Raw genomic sequence first — 16,861 nt, 5'->3', positions numbered from 1 at the left:
GAAAGAGAGATTCATCTCTCTTTGTTACTCTGGAAAACAAAGCCAAAATGCCAAAAAGGAGGGTACACACTCCAATTAAAAATGAAGGGGCAACACAAATCCAGAATGATGCTCACTCACTGCCTTGAAAAGCTGGTACCATAACCAGCACACCCTCCTTTGAAATCTGTATCCTGGAGTTTTCTTTCATCTCTGTGGAGCACAATTGCTGGGGACAGGGTGGTGGTTGGTTGAGGTGTAGTATTCCTGATATAACAGATGGAGTTGTTTGTTATTTACTGAGCCAGGCTGAACAGCAAGAGGCATGGTGGTGGCAGAGCCATTCCTGCAGATTCAGAACTGTCAAGCTTGACCTGCACATTGCAGAAGGACAAGGGAGAACACTGCGCTCCAGCTCAAACATAAATGAAGTACAGATGGAAAAGGATTGCTGGTTTTTTTCTTAGCTCCCCTAGAGCAGCAGGTTGGGTGCTTACATCTGTAAAGCCATACAAGAAAACAGCACAAATATTTGATGTGGTAGAATCCAGTCTGATTAAAAGGGTCAGTCATCCCAGATGGATATCAAACAGGAGTCAAACAGAATCCTTGTGTCACAGACAGCTTCTGTTTCCAAATGAGGCAGCGTTTATAATGTTACTAAAATACAGCAGTAAACAAAGTATGTGAAGGCTTGACAGTCACATTAGCAAAGTGGTACAATGAAATGACTGGAAAGAAGAAAAACAACTCTGGCTATTCACAGAGCAAAGAAATGGGAACTGGTTTTGACAGATAAGATAATGCAGCAGTTGGTCAGAAGAGCCTTGTCTGTTTTTTGGGGTTTTTTTTTGTTTGATTTGGTTGGTTTTGTTAGTGCAGATGAAAAATGGTGTGTTCCAATTTTAAACAGAGAAATTTGGATTTATTCTTTTTTTAACATGTCTGACTCTCTCAGAGTCTCATGATTAGGGGAAGCATATTTACAGCTAAACTCAAAACAACAGTGGGTATTGATTGGAGAAATCTGGATTGTTCAGTGTAGCTCTAACATGGTTTTCCTATTGCATAATGACAGAAGTGATCTTTTCAAAGTATATAGCACAAGTAGAAGCAACTCCTTTATGAATAATTTACAACTAATGAATTTCTTCAGGTTGCACATTGTCTGTGGGCAGGATAATATTTTATTTTAATTTCTGCAGCAACACCCAGAATTGCAGAGCAGATGGGAATAATGGCAGTGCCATTTTGCCTGTAAAAATAATAGTTTTCAGGATTGTTGTCGTGTTGACAACTCTCTTCTCCCTCAAATATTCAGAATTATCTTAGGGCCAGGATTTCCCACTTATTACAAGACTTCTATAACTGGGGACTTTTTAAAGATTTAAGTTACCATGGAGTATGTGATTACACTGAGAGAAGTAATTTACACATGCAACTGGTTCATCTGTTTGTCTCAAAGGGGGTCTCTGGCATTATTAAACTAGAATTAAATAATTCTATTAAACTCAAAACCAATAGCATGAGCCCAGGTTCCTGGTTCAGAGCCCACCTGACATCCCTGACCCACAGCCAATGCCAAGGCTGGTCTTGAGGCTCTGCCAGGAGAACCCCCTTGAGACTCATGAAAGAGAAATAAACATCCTTAAGGTAGGCAGCTCAGAGCAGAAACTGAGTTCTTGGGTTCTTACAGCTTCTAAGCCTGCATTGTTGCCTGCTTTTGTTGAAATAGATGTAATCCTTGTGCAAAGGGAGAAGGGGGATGATGAGCAAGGCAAGGGTTACACTTTTTATTTGTTAGAATTTATTGGGGATTTGTAAAACAGATGCCTAACATCTATATTTGGGCAATTTTAAAATCAATGCTGAGGTACCAAGAGCTACCACAAGAGCTTCATGTTAGTCTTGTAAACAGTATGTGAATTTAGAGAGGGGGAAAAAAATCATCTCTAGAGAAAAGGGTGTATTAACTGTAAGCACATGGAACAAGTGACTATTAAAAGGAAAAAAAGAGAAGAGTTTAAATGCATGCGCAGAGATTTCTGTCTTCTTGGTATAAACTTGTCTTGTGCCTTGGAGAAGGCTGGGAGCCCTGCTTGCCCATGCCAGCAGCCCATTGTTTCTGAGTGCTGGGCTGGTTGTGGAAGCACCTGGCAAAGGGCTCAGGTAATGAGCTCTGGCAGGAGCACAATTGGAAATGGGAATTGATATTGAAAGCAGTATCTCCCAGGCTCCCTCCCCCCTTCAGGAGCCCTCAGCTCCTGCTTGGAGACCTGAAACCCTTTGCTTGTTTGTGCTTCAACCTGAAAGAATTAAATCTTTGAGGGAGAGGCCTCATGAATAGATTGGTTGTCAAGGCAGTTTCTGGCATTGATCAAATTCTGCTGTTTCTGTGAATTGGGCTGATCTCAGAGTGAACTTGAGTTGACTGCACAGCAGGGGAGTTATTTTGGATAATACCCTTTGCACATGCATGGCAGTATACTGAATGTTCCTGTGTCCATCCCATAGTAATAATGAAGGAAGAAATTAAATTTACATTAACTGAATTTGTAAGTCTTCCCAAAAAACTAGATGGTAAACTGTGAAAACCTCCTCCCAAGATTTGCAGTGGTGCTTAGCTTAGTAAAAGTTTCAAATATCTTCTGCCTAGTTTGCCCCTGAACACTGTTTCCCACTATAATTTTCCTGCTGAAAATATCCAACAATAAACTCCCAGTGTAAAAACCACTGATAGTGCAACAACCCCCTCCTAGAAAAGATGGGGAACCAGAGTTTCAGACATGGAAAGAAAGTGAAAAAACAGAACAAAAGCAACTCTTCTGGCAGTGTTTATGACCCTAAACCTCTGAGAAAAATTTTGCAGATCTCTTGATGCTGCTGTTACTCTTCCTAGCCTCTTTCTAGGTTTACCACCCCCCATCCTGGGTTTACCACCCCCTATCCCATGCCTGATGCTATCACTGCAAATGGAAGACAACTGGAACCAAGCACATGTGCAGGAATTTACACAGCCACCTGTGTCCCTCAAATTCTCTTTCATTAGCCTCCATCATCCCCTTGCACTATGCCAGTAAACCTTTGCATGAGAGATTTCTGAAATGGAAAGCCAAAACCCTTTCGGCAGCGTGGTGAAGCCAGGCATGCTGGCTAGTTCAAGTTCTTGTGATAAGGGCTGGGAACTTCCTGTGGTCATCTTCAGGCAGTGACAAGAGGAGAAACTGGGAGGCCAGACATAACCTGTCATATCATATCTCCTTCATTTGGTTAATACATGGTGGTTGAGAGGACTCAAAGTCAGATTCAGAGGCAGCAGCTGCCAGTGTTTGGTGTAGCAGCCATCCCAAATACCTACATCTGACATCAGGGTGTCTGGGTGGGCAGAGCTGCATCCACTGCAGGCTGCACTCATGTAGAGACAGTCAAGAGGACAAAGGGGAATGTTTTTAACATGAAAGAGCAGGTTTAAGACTGGATATTAGAAGGAAATTCTTTACTCAGAGGGTGGTGAGGCCCTGGCACATATTGCCTTGTGAAGCTGTCACTGCCCCATCCCCTGAAGTGTTCAAGGCCAGGTAGGATGTGGCTTGGTCTGGTGGAAGGTGTCTCTGCCCATGGCAGGGGGATTGGAACTAAATGGTTTTTAAGCTTCCTCCCAGCCCATCTGATTGTTCTGAGATTTTTAAAAATTTTATTTCTCATAGAGCTGCTTCCCTCAGATAATGAAAATGTATCACAATCAGAATGTCAGTGTATCTTCCTTCATTAATCAGTATTTTCATGGTCCCTCAAATTTCATATTGATTTTGCCAGGAGAAGTCAGGCAAGGATTTTCAAACACCTGTTCAGTCTTGTACTTGACAAATTCCTGCCATATACATATTATTCCTGTAGGGTCACCTGGGTTTATCTTTTGCATGAGCCAGAAAGGCAGGTGGGTGAGCACTGGGAAATCTTGGGGATGTTGGTACATAAAAAACCACAGGAGATAACCACACTCACTCTCATGAATTCCCTGGAGAAGCCTCTGGAGCTTGATGCACCCACAAAGGGGCCATTTCAGGCAGATCTGCAGCATCCCCAGTCACAGATGTTTACAGGCATTTGGTTTGCATCTATGAGGAGATGATTTTAAACCAGTGAGGAAGAGGTGAAGCTGCTGATATGATGATCCACTGAAAAGTTTCTGCATGAGAAGTAAGGTCTGTTAAAATGAAAAGTAACATTTCTATCACTGTAAAGTCATCCACCCCCCAAGCTTGGTAGGACTGGAGGTCAGGCACTGGAATAGGCTGCCCAGGGAAGCAGTGGAATCCCCAACCCTGGAAATGTTTCAGAAGGTGAGTGGATGTGGAACTTGAGGACATGGTTTTGAGGTGTACTCAGCAGTCTTGGGTTAACAGTGGGACTCTGCCCTAGAGGTCTTTTCCTACCTTAATGATTCTGTGAGTCTGGGATTCTATAGGCAGTGTGCCAGACGTTGCCGGTGAAAATAGCATTGGCCATCACAGCAAGCAGAGAGGAAACTAAATTCCCCATTGTGCCATTGGTTTGCAGATAAAATTAGAACGAAAAGTGGCTGAAATTTTCAGTGGCAGATACATTTTTATGGACAAAATAAATGTAGTAAACTCCGGTGGATTTAAAAACCCCGCTGTAGAATTCCACAGGAGAAAGAAGGAGGTTTTTGAGGGACAGTGAAGGTTTCATCTGTGTTGTTGAAGGGGTAAATTGTTTCAGTTTATGAATGAAATGTTTCTGAACTATCTGAGTCCTTACCACACTCTGCTGTGTCATTATAACCACCCAGATGCCTGGATCCCTTAGTGACCAATCACCTGATATCCCAGAGTTCAGTCACAGGATGAGTGCAACAGGCTTTACAGCAGCCACAGAAGTAGCATGATGGAATGTAAAAAAAAAAAATTGGCTTCTTAGCCAATGGCAGAATAGTAGAACTCTGTCTAAAACAGCAAATTATTTTTTTCCCCTTTTCAAATATTGTTAGGAGTTTGAATCTAAGCTTCCAGACAAGCCTGAGGCAGAAGAGATAAAAATATTGAGTTACAATGATAAAATGCATTTTCCTACATTCATATTCTAGTTTGTGTCTGGCTACCCAGTGTTTTTGAACACTTCACTGTATTTATTTTCTTTCTGCTGGCTGCAGAAACTTTATAACTGTGATTAAGTCCCTATCATATACCTCATTTTATGAGCAGAAGGGATTCTTTAAAAGTGATGAGAAAAGAATGGTGGGGAGGCAGAAGCACACAACACGATGTGATTTTAACAATCCCAGTTAAAAAAGAGTTTGCATTGCTAAAAATATTCAGGCAATTATTTTCAAACCATTTTCTCCCCATATCCTCCATCCTCTTCTCTAGTGGGTGCCACTGTACAACAGTGGAGTCTACAAAGGTAAGATCTTGTCAGAAGGAAAAAAAAAGCCAGGCATGAAGAGTCTGAGAATTAGATATTAATTGGATACTGTGAGTATTGATTTTTCTCCTTCTTTGGCTTATATTATAGGGATACAAGAGCAAGAGGAAGCTTCCATGGAGCCTGTGAAAATTGACCTTGCAAGTCAAGCAGCAGATGTTTCAAATAAGGATGGTATGTTGTTCTGTTATTTTCAATTATTTTTTAGGGTAATGGCTGTAACCTGACAAAGAGAGTGTTTAGACTGGATATGAGTAAGGAATTGTTCACTATGAGGGTAGGGAGGCACTGGCACAGGTTGTCCAGAGAGCTGTGGGTGCCCCATTCCTGGAAATGTTCAAGGCCAGGCTCGTGGGGGCTGGGAACAACCTGGTCTGGTGGAAGGTGTCCTTGCCCAAGGCAGGGGAGTACAACTACATGGTCCTTGAATTCTTTTCCAAGCAAAACCATTCTATGACTCTGTATATGGTCCTGAAGTTGATACCTAGCGTTGCCTTTCTGGAGTTTGTTTATGTGTTTCCTCCTAAAAAATTGAGTTATACCTGCAGTCTCTTCAACTGAGCCTTTTTGAGAGTTTACACCATCTCTACTGTCTTGTGAGTCCAGTGAAGCAACTTCCAGCACTGTAGCCCTGCATTTTAATTTGATTGGGTTAATGTGTTCAGTTGGGATGTTCTATCTACACTGCCTGCCTTTTAACTAAATAATATTTTAGACCCACTGTAATGTTGGTCTTGATATAGAATTGGCCAAGAGGTTGGGGGTCTGATTGCAGTCAGGGGATTATTTCTGAATATTTTTTGTGCTTTTGGGGGTCTAACTGCAGTCAGAGGATTATTTCTGAATATTTTTGTGGTGGTGCCCAGCTCCATTAAGGGGGAAGTGTTTGGCAGTATAACCCCTCTGAACTTGTATGTTAATCCCATTCTTGGTCAGCTGTGATTCCCTTTCCTCCTCCTTCAGTATCCATACAGTTCTCTCACTAGGACTTTTACTGTTAATAAAAACAACCACGATTTAGTTGAGCCAGCAGCAGTTCCAGTCAGGTTTGTGGACATAATCAACCCACAATTCCTGACTTGGAAATTGTATTCCTCCAGCACTGATCTCGATGAGCCAATGACCCATCTGTGTGGCAAATCCCAGCAAGGGCTGAGTCCTAGGATGCTACTCAACTCTGCAGTGTGTAACATCCTTGTAAAAACAAAAATCTGACCTTCTTCACTCATCCTGTGTGTAAAGAAATGATGGTGGGAATCAGCATATTGGTGCTTAGGCTTTGTGAGGCCTTTTTCTCTCATCTTGGTCAGCTCTCAGAGCTACATACAGGGTTTTGTTGGTTTCACTCAGAGGGGCTTTTTTACTGCCCCAAACAGCAGTGGGTTTGGGATTGGGTGAACATTTTATACCCACAGACTCCCCTGTGTAGTGAAGGCTGTTTTTTAACTCTTTCTTTAACCTCCTCAACATTGACATAATATAAATTGAAGGGACACTTTTATACATCTCAAAGACAAACAAATTATATTGGTTTTGCTATTAGTTTCACAGAGAATCTGGTGCTGACTTCCTTTCTCTGATGTTAGATTGTGCTGCAGCATTTGAATTTGTGACTGATTAGATACTGGCCTATAAAGAAGTTTGCAAGCACAGGAAAAGCAAGTGTGCATAATGAAATAATGAATAAACTTTTCTTTATTAAAAAATGCTAGAGATTATGCTCTTACAAGTAGAAGTGCAGGATAAAGCCAAAGCAGCCCTCTTGATTCATTCTTTGAACAAACCCAAAAGTCATAGCACGTTAAAACATTTGAATTGTGAATCCATGGGATACTTTGGTTATTAAAGGAATATCTTAAGGGATTTCTGGCTGGAAAGGAAAGTGATTGCATAGCTGTTTCAACATGGGCCCATAGGGCAGGACAGCAGGACCAGCTAGCAGTTTCTTCTGAAATTAGAATCTTGATAGGTTTCTCTGTTTCAAATCTTGCTTATCTTGTAACATCTTCTACATATGACTCATCTTGTACCTTTCTTTTCTTTGAACTTGCTGAGTTACATGAAAGAGCAGGAAAAGGGCGTTTGCTTAGGCTGCCAAAAAGTACTTCACTTGTCAGGGAAGTTTTTGTTTCTAGACAGCTTAAATTGCTATTAGGATTATATTACAGGGTGGTTTTCCTTGGACATATACTGTGTGTTTAAAAAAATAGAGGAAGGATCAAACTCATTCCCTTTAACAGTAATTTTTATGTAAATTGCCTATTTTTTTCCCCTCTGGTCCCCTTCTTTCTACCCCAGGAGATCTCATTGCTTCACAGCTGAAAGCACAAGCATGTATCACTGCATGCCCCTTGGCAGCCCAGCCCTTGTGCTTTAATTTCATGTTCAACAGCACAGTGGAAAGTGCATTAGAGATGCAGAGAGTTTAGTCAGCTTAGGTGGATCTCAATATTGGTTCATCCAGGGGGCAGGTCCATGAGAGTGATATATTTGAGAAATTACTATTATTTGAGGCCTGGGACTGATTCTCCATCAGGAAAACTGTCAGAAGGTGCATCTGTAGCCTGGGTTAGGACTGTGCATACAGACACATATGTGTCCTGCTTGTCTCCATCAGCCATCACAGCAAAGACCCTGGTATATTAAATTTCTTGTACCCAGGACAGATCTTCTGATTAGTTTTTTTTAATGATGGCAAACCCCACCTTTGGTTCTTGGTCTTAGATGGTATTTCCCTGACAGCAGCCTTCTTTTTCCTTCTTTTCTTTTTTCTTTTCTTTCTTTTCTTTTTCTTTCCTTTCCCTTTCCCTTTTCCTTTCCTTTCCTTTCCCTTTCCCTTTCCCTTTCCCTTCCCTTCTTTCTTCTTCCACCAAAGCTCTAGAGATTACTAAGGCCATTTTTAGTTTCCAGCTTGTATTGATCAGATCAAACTTTTCCCATTGGGGTTGCTCCATCATCTTTTTTTTTGTTTCAAGCCTGTGGATGGAAAGCTGCATCCTGATTTAAACCAATATTAGTATTTTGGTGTCATCTGCTGTCCAGGTCTATAGCATAACATCCTAGGCTAAAGAAATGCACTAACTCTCTTGCAGATGACTTTAACTTAGCTCTCCCATATCTGTTTGTCTGTCTTCTCCTTCATCCTGTTATGGATGGGAATTATTTGCTGGGTTATTTCTTCTCCTCTTGCAAGGAACTTTCTTGCTTTTGGGGGTGTAATCCCTGCCTGGTCATCATTTGAGAGTTGATAATTTTGGCCCCCAATAAGTCAAAATTTAAGAGAAATCAGACAGAGAATGTCCACATCCATCTCACAGAGATGTCCATTCCTGGCACAAAAACCATCTGTGAAGGTGCAGGAGGAGGGGCAGGTAAAACTGAATTTAGGAGAAATGCATCTCTTTGCACTCCAGGTGCTTCTCAGAGCTGTTGGCTGATGTAGCACATTATGGGGAGGTGCAACCAGGCTGCTGAAGTGAGTTAGCAGTTTAAAACCTCTAAAAACCTTGCTTATCAGGGAGAAGCCCTATTTGGGCTTGTGCTGTGATTGGAAGTAGAACACCCAGGGCTGATGATGCCTTTCTGACACCACCTCGTGCTGGGAGGAACCCAGGCCTGTGAGTCACATCCCCACCATCCCTGCTGGCAGCTCTTCCATGTGTTCTTGTGCTTCACTGCTGGGCTGTTTTCCAGCTCAACAGAGAGAATTGTGTGGCTGCCCTGATAGTTGGGGTTCACTCAGTGGTCTGCAGAAGCCCATCCTTCAGTCAGACCTCCCTGTCTTTGAACAAACCCAAAAGTCATAGCACATTAAAACATTTGAATTGAGAATCCATGGGATACTTTGGGCTACTTAGTGAGAACCAATCCAAACTTACTAAAAGATTATCTTAAGGGATTTCTGTAGGAGAGCTCATGCAAAGAGCTGAGCTCCACCACAAATACATAGGAAAAGGTTCATCTGGGATGCTGACAGAGCCTCAGCACAGGTTTCAATTCCAGATTTATTTTGCAGGAGGTTTCTGTAGAATGTGAGTGAATGCTGATGGTATTTTCAACAAATACTGCCAGTGAAGCTGTCCAGCATGATGAGGCTGGGAGAGAATTCTGCTGTCAGTGTGCAGCAGCCTTCCTTCAGTGATTTTTTTATTAAGCATCCTGTCTTTTCTATGCAAATATTGTTAAAGAACACAAGCTTGTTAAATGTGATGTGAGCATCAGAGCTCTGTAATCAGGAGTGGATACTTTTCATATTATTCATCACATACATCCAGGAAGCCATTACAGTATCTTCTCTGCATATGGGTGGTGAATAATTTACAAATAATTCATCAAAACTCCAGCAGGTACATTGACATGATATTGATTCAGAAAAGACATCCTACTGCCTGGCTGGAAGTAGCATCATTATTGATTTTTGGGGTTTTTTCCTTCCTCTCTCCCATCTTAATTTCCAAGTCTTCTACTCATGTTTGAGGCTTTTTCCCCGTTACCCATGTCAAATGCCTCATAATCTGCAGGTGATAACACAACACAAAGCCTGAGTAAAGAAACAAAAAATGGTTTTACTATGAATGGCTTCGAATTCAGTGCAGAACAAACACTAGATATTAGCCTTAAAACTGCAGGTATTTATGTTTAGCCTTGCTACAACCAATCACACCTGCCATAGTTTGGATGATAGTTTTGACAAATGTCATAGTGAAATTAGTTTAAGCCTTCTATTTAATTTCTTTTAAATTGTTTTTTTAGGTTTTTTTAGGGTTTTTTTTTTCTTTTTGTAATTTTAAATTAAAATAAGGCTGGTTTTTAAATGGATCTTACACTAACAAACTATTATTGCAGGAATATAGTGACATTGCCTCTGAATCCTCCCCGAGGTTCCAGCAATTTGCAGTTCAAGAACTTCTGGAAGCAGCATCTCTGTAACTGAGACAGCATCAAAAGTGTCACAGCTTGACCCCTGTAATTTAGGGACATGGTTTAGTGGCACTTGGCAGTGTTGGGTTTTTGCTTGGACTCAGTGATCTTAAGGGTCTTTTCCAATCTAAAATATTCTATTTTTCCATGGAAATGGATCTGTGTTCATCCTGTGGCTCAACCTGAGTCCTACCAGGGACTTTGTCAGAAGCCAGTGGGTCAAGGTTTGAATCTGGGCGTCAAGACCACTTAGTCCAGCAAAACTCTAGATCATTCTTTGGCAATATCTGTATCTCCGTGGCCTACAGGGAGACATGAAGGTCCTTTTGACCTTGAGCTGGACTCCAAAGTCAGGCTGGATGGATGTGGACCAAAGAGCAAATCTAGAGCCAAAGGCTTGCGTTTCTAAATGGTGCCAAAGCCTTCTTCCTTGCAGGACTGTTTGTCGTAGTGTCCAGGGAACTCCAGGTTAGGATGGGTCCCCTAAGAGACCTATTTGATGACTTAAGAGACTTCTTAATGCAATAAATGTCCCTTTTGGTTTAAAAGCAGTTATTACTCCACATGATAAACTTAACGAGTATCATTAATAGAGTGTAATGACCATCTCATTTCTTTTTCAGCTGAAATGAATAGTCAAGTTGAAAGTATAAATGATCCAATGGAAACAGAACAGAAAGCTTAAGTAACAGGTAAGACCTTCACAACTATTTTTTCTCCCCTGTTTTCCATACAGTTTCTGTACGAAAATTTGCTTTGAAAGCACCTAAATTAAAGTTAAAATGTACCAAACATTAAAAAAAATATAGGAAGACAGACTACAAGGGAGAAGTAATTGTCTAATATGGCCTCTATTGCATCATAAAAAGTAAAAACTTTATTTATCAAGCACATGCTATAGCAGCAGTCTGCAGCTATAATGGGTGTAGGTGGTGCATGGTCTTAGATCATCAGAAGGCAAAACAGCACTGAGATAAGGAACAGAAGAATAAGTGAGCAAACAATTTTTGGCATTGCTTTGGAAAATGACAGGCAATTTATAGTGGTTGGAAAAGAGCTCAGTTCTGTATGAGCTGTGTTCTGGGAACAAAAGGTTCGCATTTTAAGGGGTTTGTTGCCCTTGGCTCTCCAGTACCTAATGCCTCTTCAGCAATACCACTGAAAAACAAGGCAAGTCAGAGAGCTGCCTTCTGGAGCTCTGCTGCTGCCTTCTGGAGCTTTTTTTGGCTTTCCACACTAAGTGATAGTGCTGTGGCTGGAGCAGTGGTGGCTGCTGAGGAAGTGCTTTTCATTGGCATAAATAGCACTTCTTCTAGACTGAAATGAATAATGTAGTGGGAAGACAGAAGTCCAAGGCTTATCCCTAACAAAAAGAAGCAGGAGCCATTTCTCCCTCAGAAGTGGTTTTCAGGGCACACTGTTTCCTTTGGTGTAGGGTTTTTGAGAAGTACCAATATCATCAACAGCAACATGCTGTATTTACCCTTGTCACGGGGTTTCAAGATCAAGGTGTACAATGGCAGCAGCTGTAACACAGAGATTTAAAACACAAGGTCTTATTATTGAACGTGAGTCTTGGTCCTTATCAGCATACAGGTGATGTGCTACTATGCTGCTGGAGTGAGAAGTAGCCCTGATGGTGTCCCATTTAAAAAGTACTGAAGTAAAAATAGGATGCACCCTTAAAATATTAATTAAAATACAGCATCTATAACTCTTCCTTCCCCTCCCTTAGCTTCTTGCTCAAACAAAAAAGAGGAAATAATGAAATCCTTAACTTAAAAATAGATCAATATGTTAATACCCTTCCTCTGTTTAAAAAAAGGTATTTGAACATTACAGTTTTCATGTGGTCCTTAAGAAGTCTGTTTCTCATGCTGCATTTTCCCTTGGGAATTGTTATCTGTGAATATTTAGGGCTGGAGTAATTTTGGCTCATGAATTAGCAATCAATTAATAAATCTCTTCAGTTCCACTGTGGGGCCGGACCCTGGGCACACCATGTCTTGCTGAGCAGTTCAATGGCATGCACAGGGCTGGAAGCAGGCATTGAATTCATTGCAACTCACTGTCAAAGTCATCCAAACTCCACTGCTGCTGTTTCAATCACTAGGAGCAATCCCCAGGGAGGATTGATCAGCCTGCTAAACCTCAGAGACTCTCCAAGGGTCGTTCTGGAGCGAAGGAGGTCCATCTGCTTCCTATTTTTAGTACTTGCATGTGTTGTTTGTCACCAAAGCACCTGCCAGAGCTGGGGGTCTCTGGTATCAAGCAGTTGCTTGGTGGTGCTCTGGAAGACCAAGACACCCTGACAAGCACAGGTAATTTGCTCACCCAATAGTAGCTGTTGTACGTAAGCTGTGTCAAATAGAAGAATTGGGCAAAAAATGAAACCGTAGGCATCTGTTGCTGGAAAGATAAGACCTGGGTTCTGTGCAGACATGTGAAAATGTTCCTTTTTTCTTTCCACTTTTCTCTCTGCTGCTGTGGTGAAGGAAGGATGCAGGAGAGGAGAGACCCAAGGAACCCTACGGGCAGGCGCTGACATCCTCCAGCATCATTCTTGGCCGAAAAGAGCACACAGAGATGATCAGCGGGTTGGGAGGGGGGGAGCTTTTGGGGGAATGAGTCTTTGCTTTTAATTTCTCTTTGTTCTCCATTGCATTTCATCCTGTAAGTCTGTTGGAAAGGATCATAACTTCCCAGGTCTAACAAGGTTTTGCAATCAACCCTGCATTTACAACAGTTTCTTCTGAAATGTGAGTCCCTCTCTTCTACTGGGTCTTTTTTCCTCCTGCATCATACCATCAGTAGCCTGTTTCCAGGCCCACCCCTTTTCTAGCATCTTTATCTTCTTTCCCATCATCAGCCTATGCTGTGCCATGTCCTTACATGTGAATAACACATGTGGCCTCAAACAGCCAGCCCCCTAAATCCCGCTTTTTCCAGTTAGTTCTGCACATCTCCAAACCAGTGCTGTAAGTATGACCTTTGGGTACAGGTAGACAACAGACATTTCCTCAGTGCTGGAAAGACTCTGCATTAGAGGCATCTTTAAATACAGCTCCCAGCTTTAACAGCTTCACACAGTAGCTTTTGTGAGCCCTCATTACATTTTCCACTGCATATGCATGGATTTTTTTTTTTTTTTAAAAGCAATTAACAGTTATTTGGATAAGAATGTCTCTCCATATGTCAATTGTTCTGCCAGTAAATGCTGCACTGAAATCTGTAGAAGAGGAACAAAAGGTTTTCATGTACATTTCCCAACTGTACTGTAACCAAAACTGATGGAAAATACACTGGATGGAAGAGCATGCAACCTGTGCTACAAACTGTGTTTTAAAGTGCTGTCAAGAATAATTTGGTCATTTTAAGCAATGTAATTGATCCTAATTTGATCGTTTTAAGAAAAATAATTGGTTCTGTACTCTTTTTTTTCACCCAAAATACTCCTGAATCACAGAATAGGTATTTAATATCTGGCCAGGAAAAAAAAGTAAAGAAAAAAAAAAGGTAAGACATATCTCTATCCTGCTATGATCTGGGTTCATCCCAGCTAGAGAAGTTTCAATGATAAATCCTGTGCTGGAGTAACAGCAAGTCAAGGCACCTAACACAGGCTATGACAGTCAATGGTTGTTGTTAATTCAGAAGGGTGTCAAGGAAAAACAAGGATTAGAAAGGAAAGCAGGAAAAGCATCAGATTGAACACCGAGAGTACAGCTCCTAGAAAGTATAGCTCCCCCCCACCTCCTCCTCTGTGGGACTCCAGCATGCTTGCTGAGGTGGGATCAGAAGGGAATTTCTGTGTGCTGCCTCCAGTGTGAGTCACACCCAGGTGTGACTGTGCCAGAGGGGCTCTCAAGGAGCTTCTCCATCACCTAGACAACTCCAAATTGGGTAAATTGCAGGAGTAAATGTGCTAATGTTAGTCTATTAATTGGTTTGAGAATTTTGCTAAGATTACCTGTATTTGGCAACTACCATTCCTCTGGCTCTTGTTCTCTCCAAGTACTCTTGAAGGGACTCCTTGTTCCCTTTGAGGTGCCTCTGATGCTCTCCTTTCCCAGCCTTGGGGTCATGCTTGACAGAACATGTCTTTTGGGATGTGGACTCTTCTGCATGGTCCCTTCTGTTTCTGTGCATTTCTCACACACATAACATTTCCCACACTGTGTTGTTATGACTGAAGCAGGCTGTCACAGCAGGCAGGTCAGGAGTGGATAAATACATCAGGAGGTGGTATAACTGTGATAACCTCAACAGACTGTCCAGTCCCCTGAATGTGGTTCTGTACCTCTTCTGATCGTGCTTCCCCGTGGCCAGCATTAACATTAGCCATGACTCAGATGTCAGAATCTTTTTTCGCCAACTTTGGCTTTAGCAAGGGAGCCAAAGGGGCAGCCCCACAGGAGGCTGGATGCTGAGCTGTGGTCATTCAGAAGGAGATAAAGATTCCTTAAATGTCTTGTGAAGACTGACTGGCAGTTAAAGGGAAAAAAATAGCTGCAAAGATGCATCATATTAGACACTCTCTAGCCCCTGAAAGTAATTTCATTTTGCCTTTTATTTAACCTTGGTAGACAATAGTGAGTCTTCAAAACAACCATTTGCCCGATGATGTGTTGGCAAAGCACGAAGTCCAGAAAGTGCAAAGCAAGGAGACCTATGAGTAGCTTAAGTCCTTACTGTACTATTTGCAGCCTTGTTTGTATCTGTCCTCCTTTGGGTGGGTTTTGATTTGAGTTGTTGGCATTGTTCACTGGTCATGAAGTGAGTATACTTTGGCAGCATGAGTTCTCAGCTGTGTTAGTAACAGTGCAGTCAGTCTCTGATGTTCTTCTGGAGATGCAGAAAGGTAAGGAGAAGAAGAACCCATTGGTTTTGTAGAAGAACAAATATTAGATGGAGAATCGCCACGCTGGTATTTATGTCAAGGATTTTGATTTAAACTCAGAGTGGATTCACAGCAGGTGGTGTAAAGGGGGGGTAGCAGCCTTTGGGTGCTGATTCATGTTTGCATTCAGTGTAAGAGGCTGTGCTTGATTGTTGTTCCTCCTGTGTCTGAAAGTGCTCATCCCTACCATTAGGCACAATATTCCTCAGGCTGGTGACTGCTCCCGTGATGACATCCAAAGGTGATACTGAGACATAGTCTGTAATAATGGGTCACTGCAGCTAATTGTCACTCTTTCTATAAAGCACTGAGAAAGCCTCTCTTTGAATTAACACTGTTCTGCTTTAGGACTTGAATTAAATTATATTAAAAAAAAAAAGAGTTTATATGCAGTGCATGCCAGCTTTGCTTTTAAAATTGCAAAATTTAACAGAGTATGTGGATCTATTTTCTTGGGGAATAGGGATTTTTATCATATTGTTCATCCAGGATTTGCCTTACCCTGACATTTGTGATATAAGTTTTAAAAAATGTAAAAATTGAAAAAGGTAATTTTCTTGACCAAAAAAATATGTTTTTACTTCAATGCAAAGAAATGTAGAATGTTGCTTGCAAAATGTCTTCTAATAGATGGTCTAACAGTTATATGGGTTAACATATGCCTTCCTTGTTACTTTGTCATTTACATGCTGAACCTGAGTCTTGTTACTTTCCTTGTAACCTAAGAACCAATGCCTTCATAACTACCTTGTTAAAGCAAATAGTTAATAAAGCTTGTCCTGAAGACAAGGCAATGCCACCTGTGTGTGTTTATGCCCTCCTCACCTTGCCAGTGGTGCAGAGGTAGTTTTGGTTGTCAGCAAAGGACATTTTGGTTTGGATGTGCCATCAGCAACACATGCAGCCAGATCCTTAAAAAAATTTAAATTTGTCACTTGGCAGATTCTTGGAACAACCAGGTATCTCCTGGCAGGGGGGATTTTTAGAGGATCTTACAGCTCATAGGGGAAAAGGCATCTGGACTGGTCCCAGTGCTGCACAAGAGATGTTACAAAACCTGTCCTGTTGCACTAAATCCCAGCGTCTGTTATCTGTCAAAGAATACTCCATATATATGCAATCCACAGGTATAATAAAGAATTATGTATGCTAGATGTTATCTGTCCTTTCTACCATCACTTATTTAAAAAATTGATAAGTAGGGGTTTTTTTTCTTTCATGACAGTGATGTAGGTGAAACTTTGAGTACCAACCTGGCCTTACTCTTCTCAGCCAAGGTTTTAAACATCAATAACTGAAGTGAGGGGGCTGGGTTGTGTGGGTTCAGCACTCTCCAACAAATGGCTTCCTTCTCTGAAATTTCACCTTTCCTTGTGTGTGGTGTTTGTCAGGGTCCCCAGGACGAGGTGAGAGATGAGAATCTTGACTCCATGTTCTCAGAAGGCTGATAGTATATTATTATTATATTATATTATATTATATTATATTATATTATATTATATTATATTATATTATATTATATTATATTATATTATATTATATTATATTATATTATATTATATTATATTATATTATATTGCTATACTAAAACTATACTAAAGAAATAGAAGGGGTACA

The 16,861-nt window shown here is 41.2% G+C and overlaps 1 protein-coding gene across 4 annotated transcripts in view; it reads left to right on the top strand.

Moving 5' to 3' along the window:
• The window catches only part of MACROD2 (mono-ADP ribosylhydrolase 2), an 851,816-nt gene extending 835,783 nt beyond the window's left edge, over positions 1 to 16,033 (top strand). For 3 of the 4 annotated variants that reach the window (XM_036379362.2, XM_054514164.1, XM_036379360.2), the window contains exons 17-19: positions 5,515 to 5,598; positions 10,968 to 11,036; positions 12,840 to 16,033. In XM_036379362.2, the coding sequence (XP_036235255.1) occupies positions 5,515 to 5,598; positions 10,968 to 11,029 (146 nt within the window). In that variant the 3' untranslated portion in view covers positions 11,030 to 11,036; positions 12,840 to 16,033. The remainder of the gene's footprint in view (positions 1 to 5,514; positions 5,599 to 10,967; positions 11,037 to 12,839) is intronic. The other variant, XM_036379361.2, reaches the window with a different exon arrangement.
• The last annotated feature ends 828 nt before the right edge of the window (positions 16,034 to 16,861 follow it).

Source organism: Molothrus ater, chromosome 3, assembly GCF_012460135.2.
Source record: "Molothrus ater isolate BHLD 08-10-18 breed brown headed cowbird chromosome 3, BPBGC_Mater_1.1, whole genome shotgun sequence".
Lineage (NCBI taxonomy): Eukaryota > Metazoa > Chordata > Aves > Passeriformes > Icteridae > Molothrus > Molothrus ater.
The sequence above is the reverse complement of the archived record's forward strand: the minus strand, read 5'-3'. Positions and strand labels throughout refer to the sequence as shown.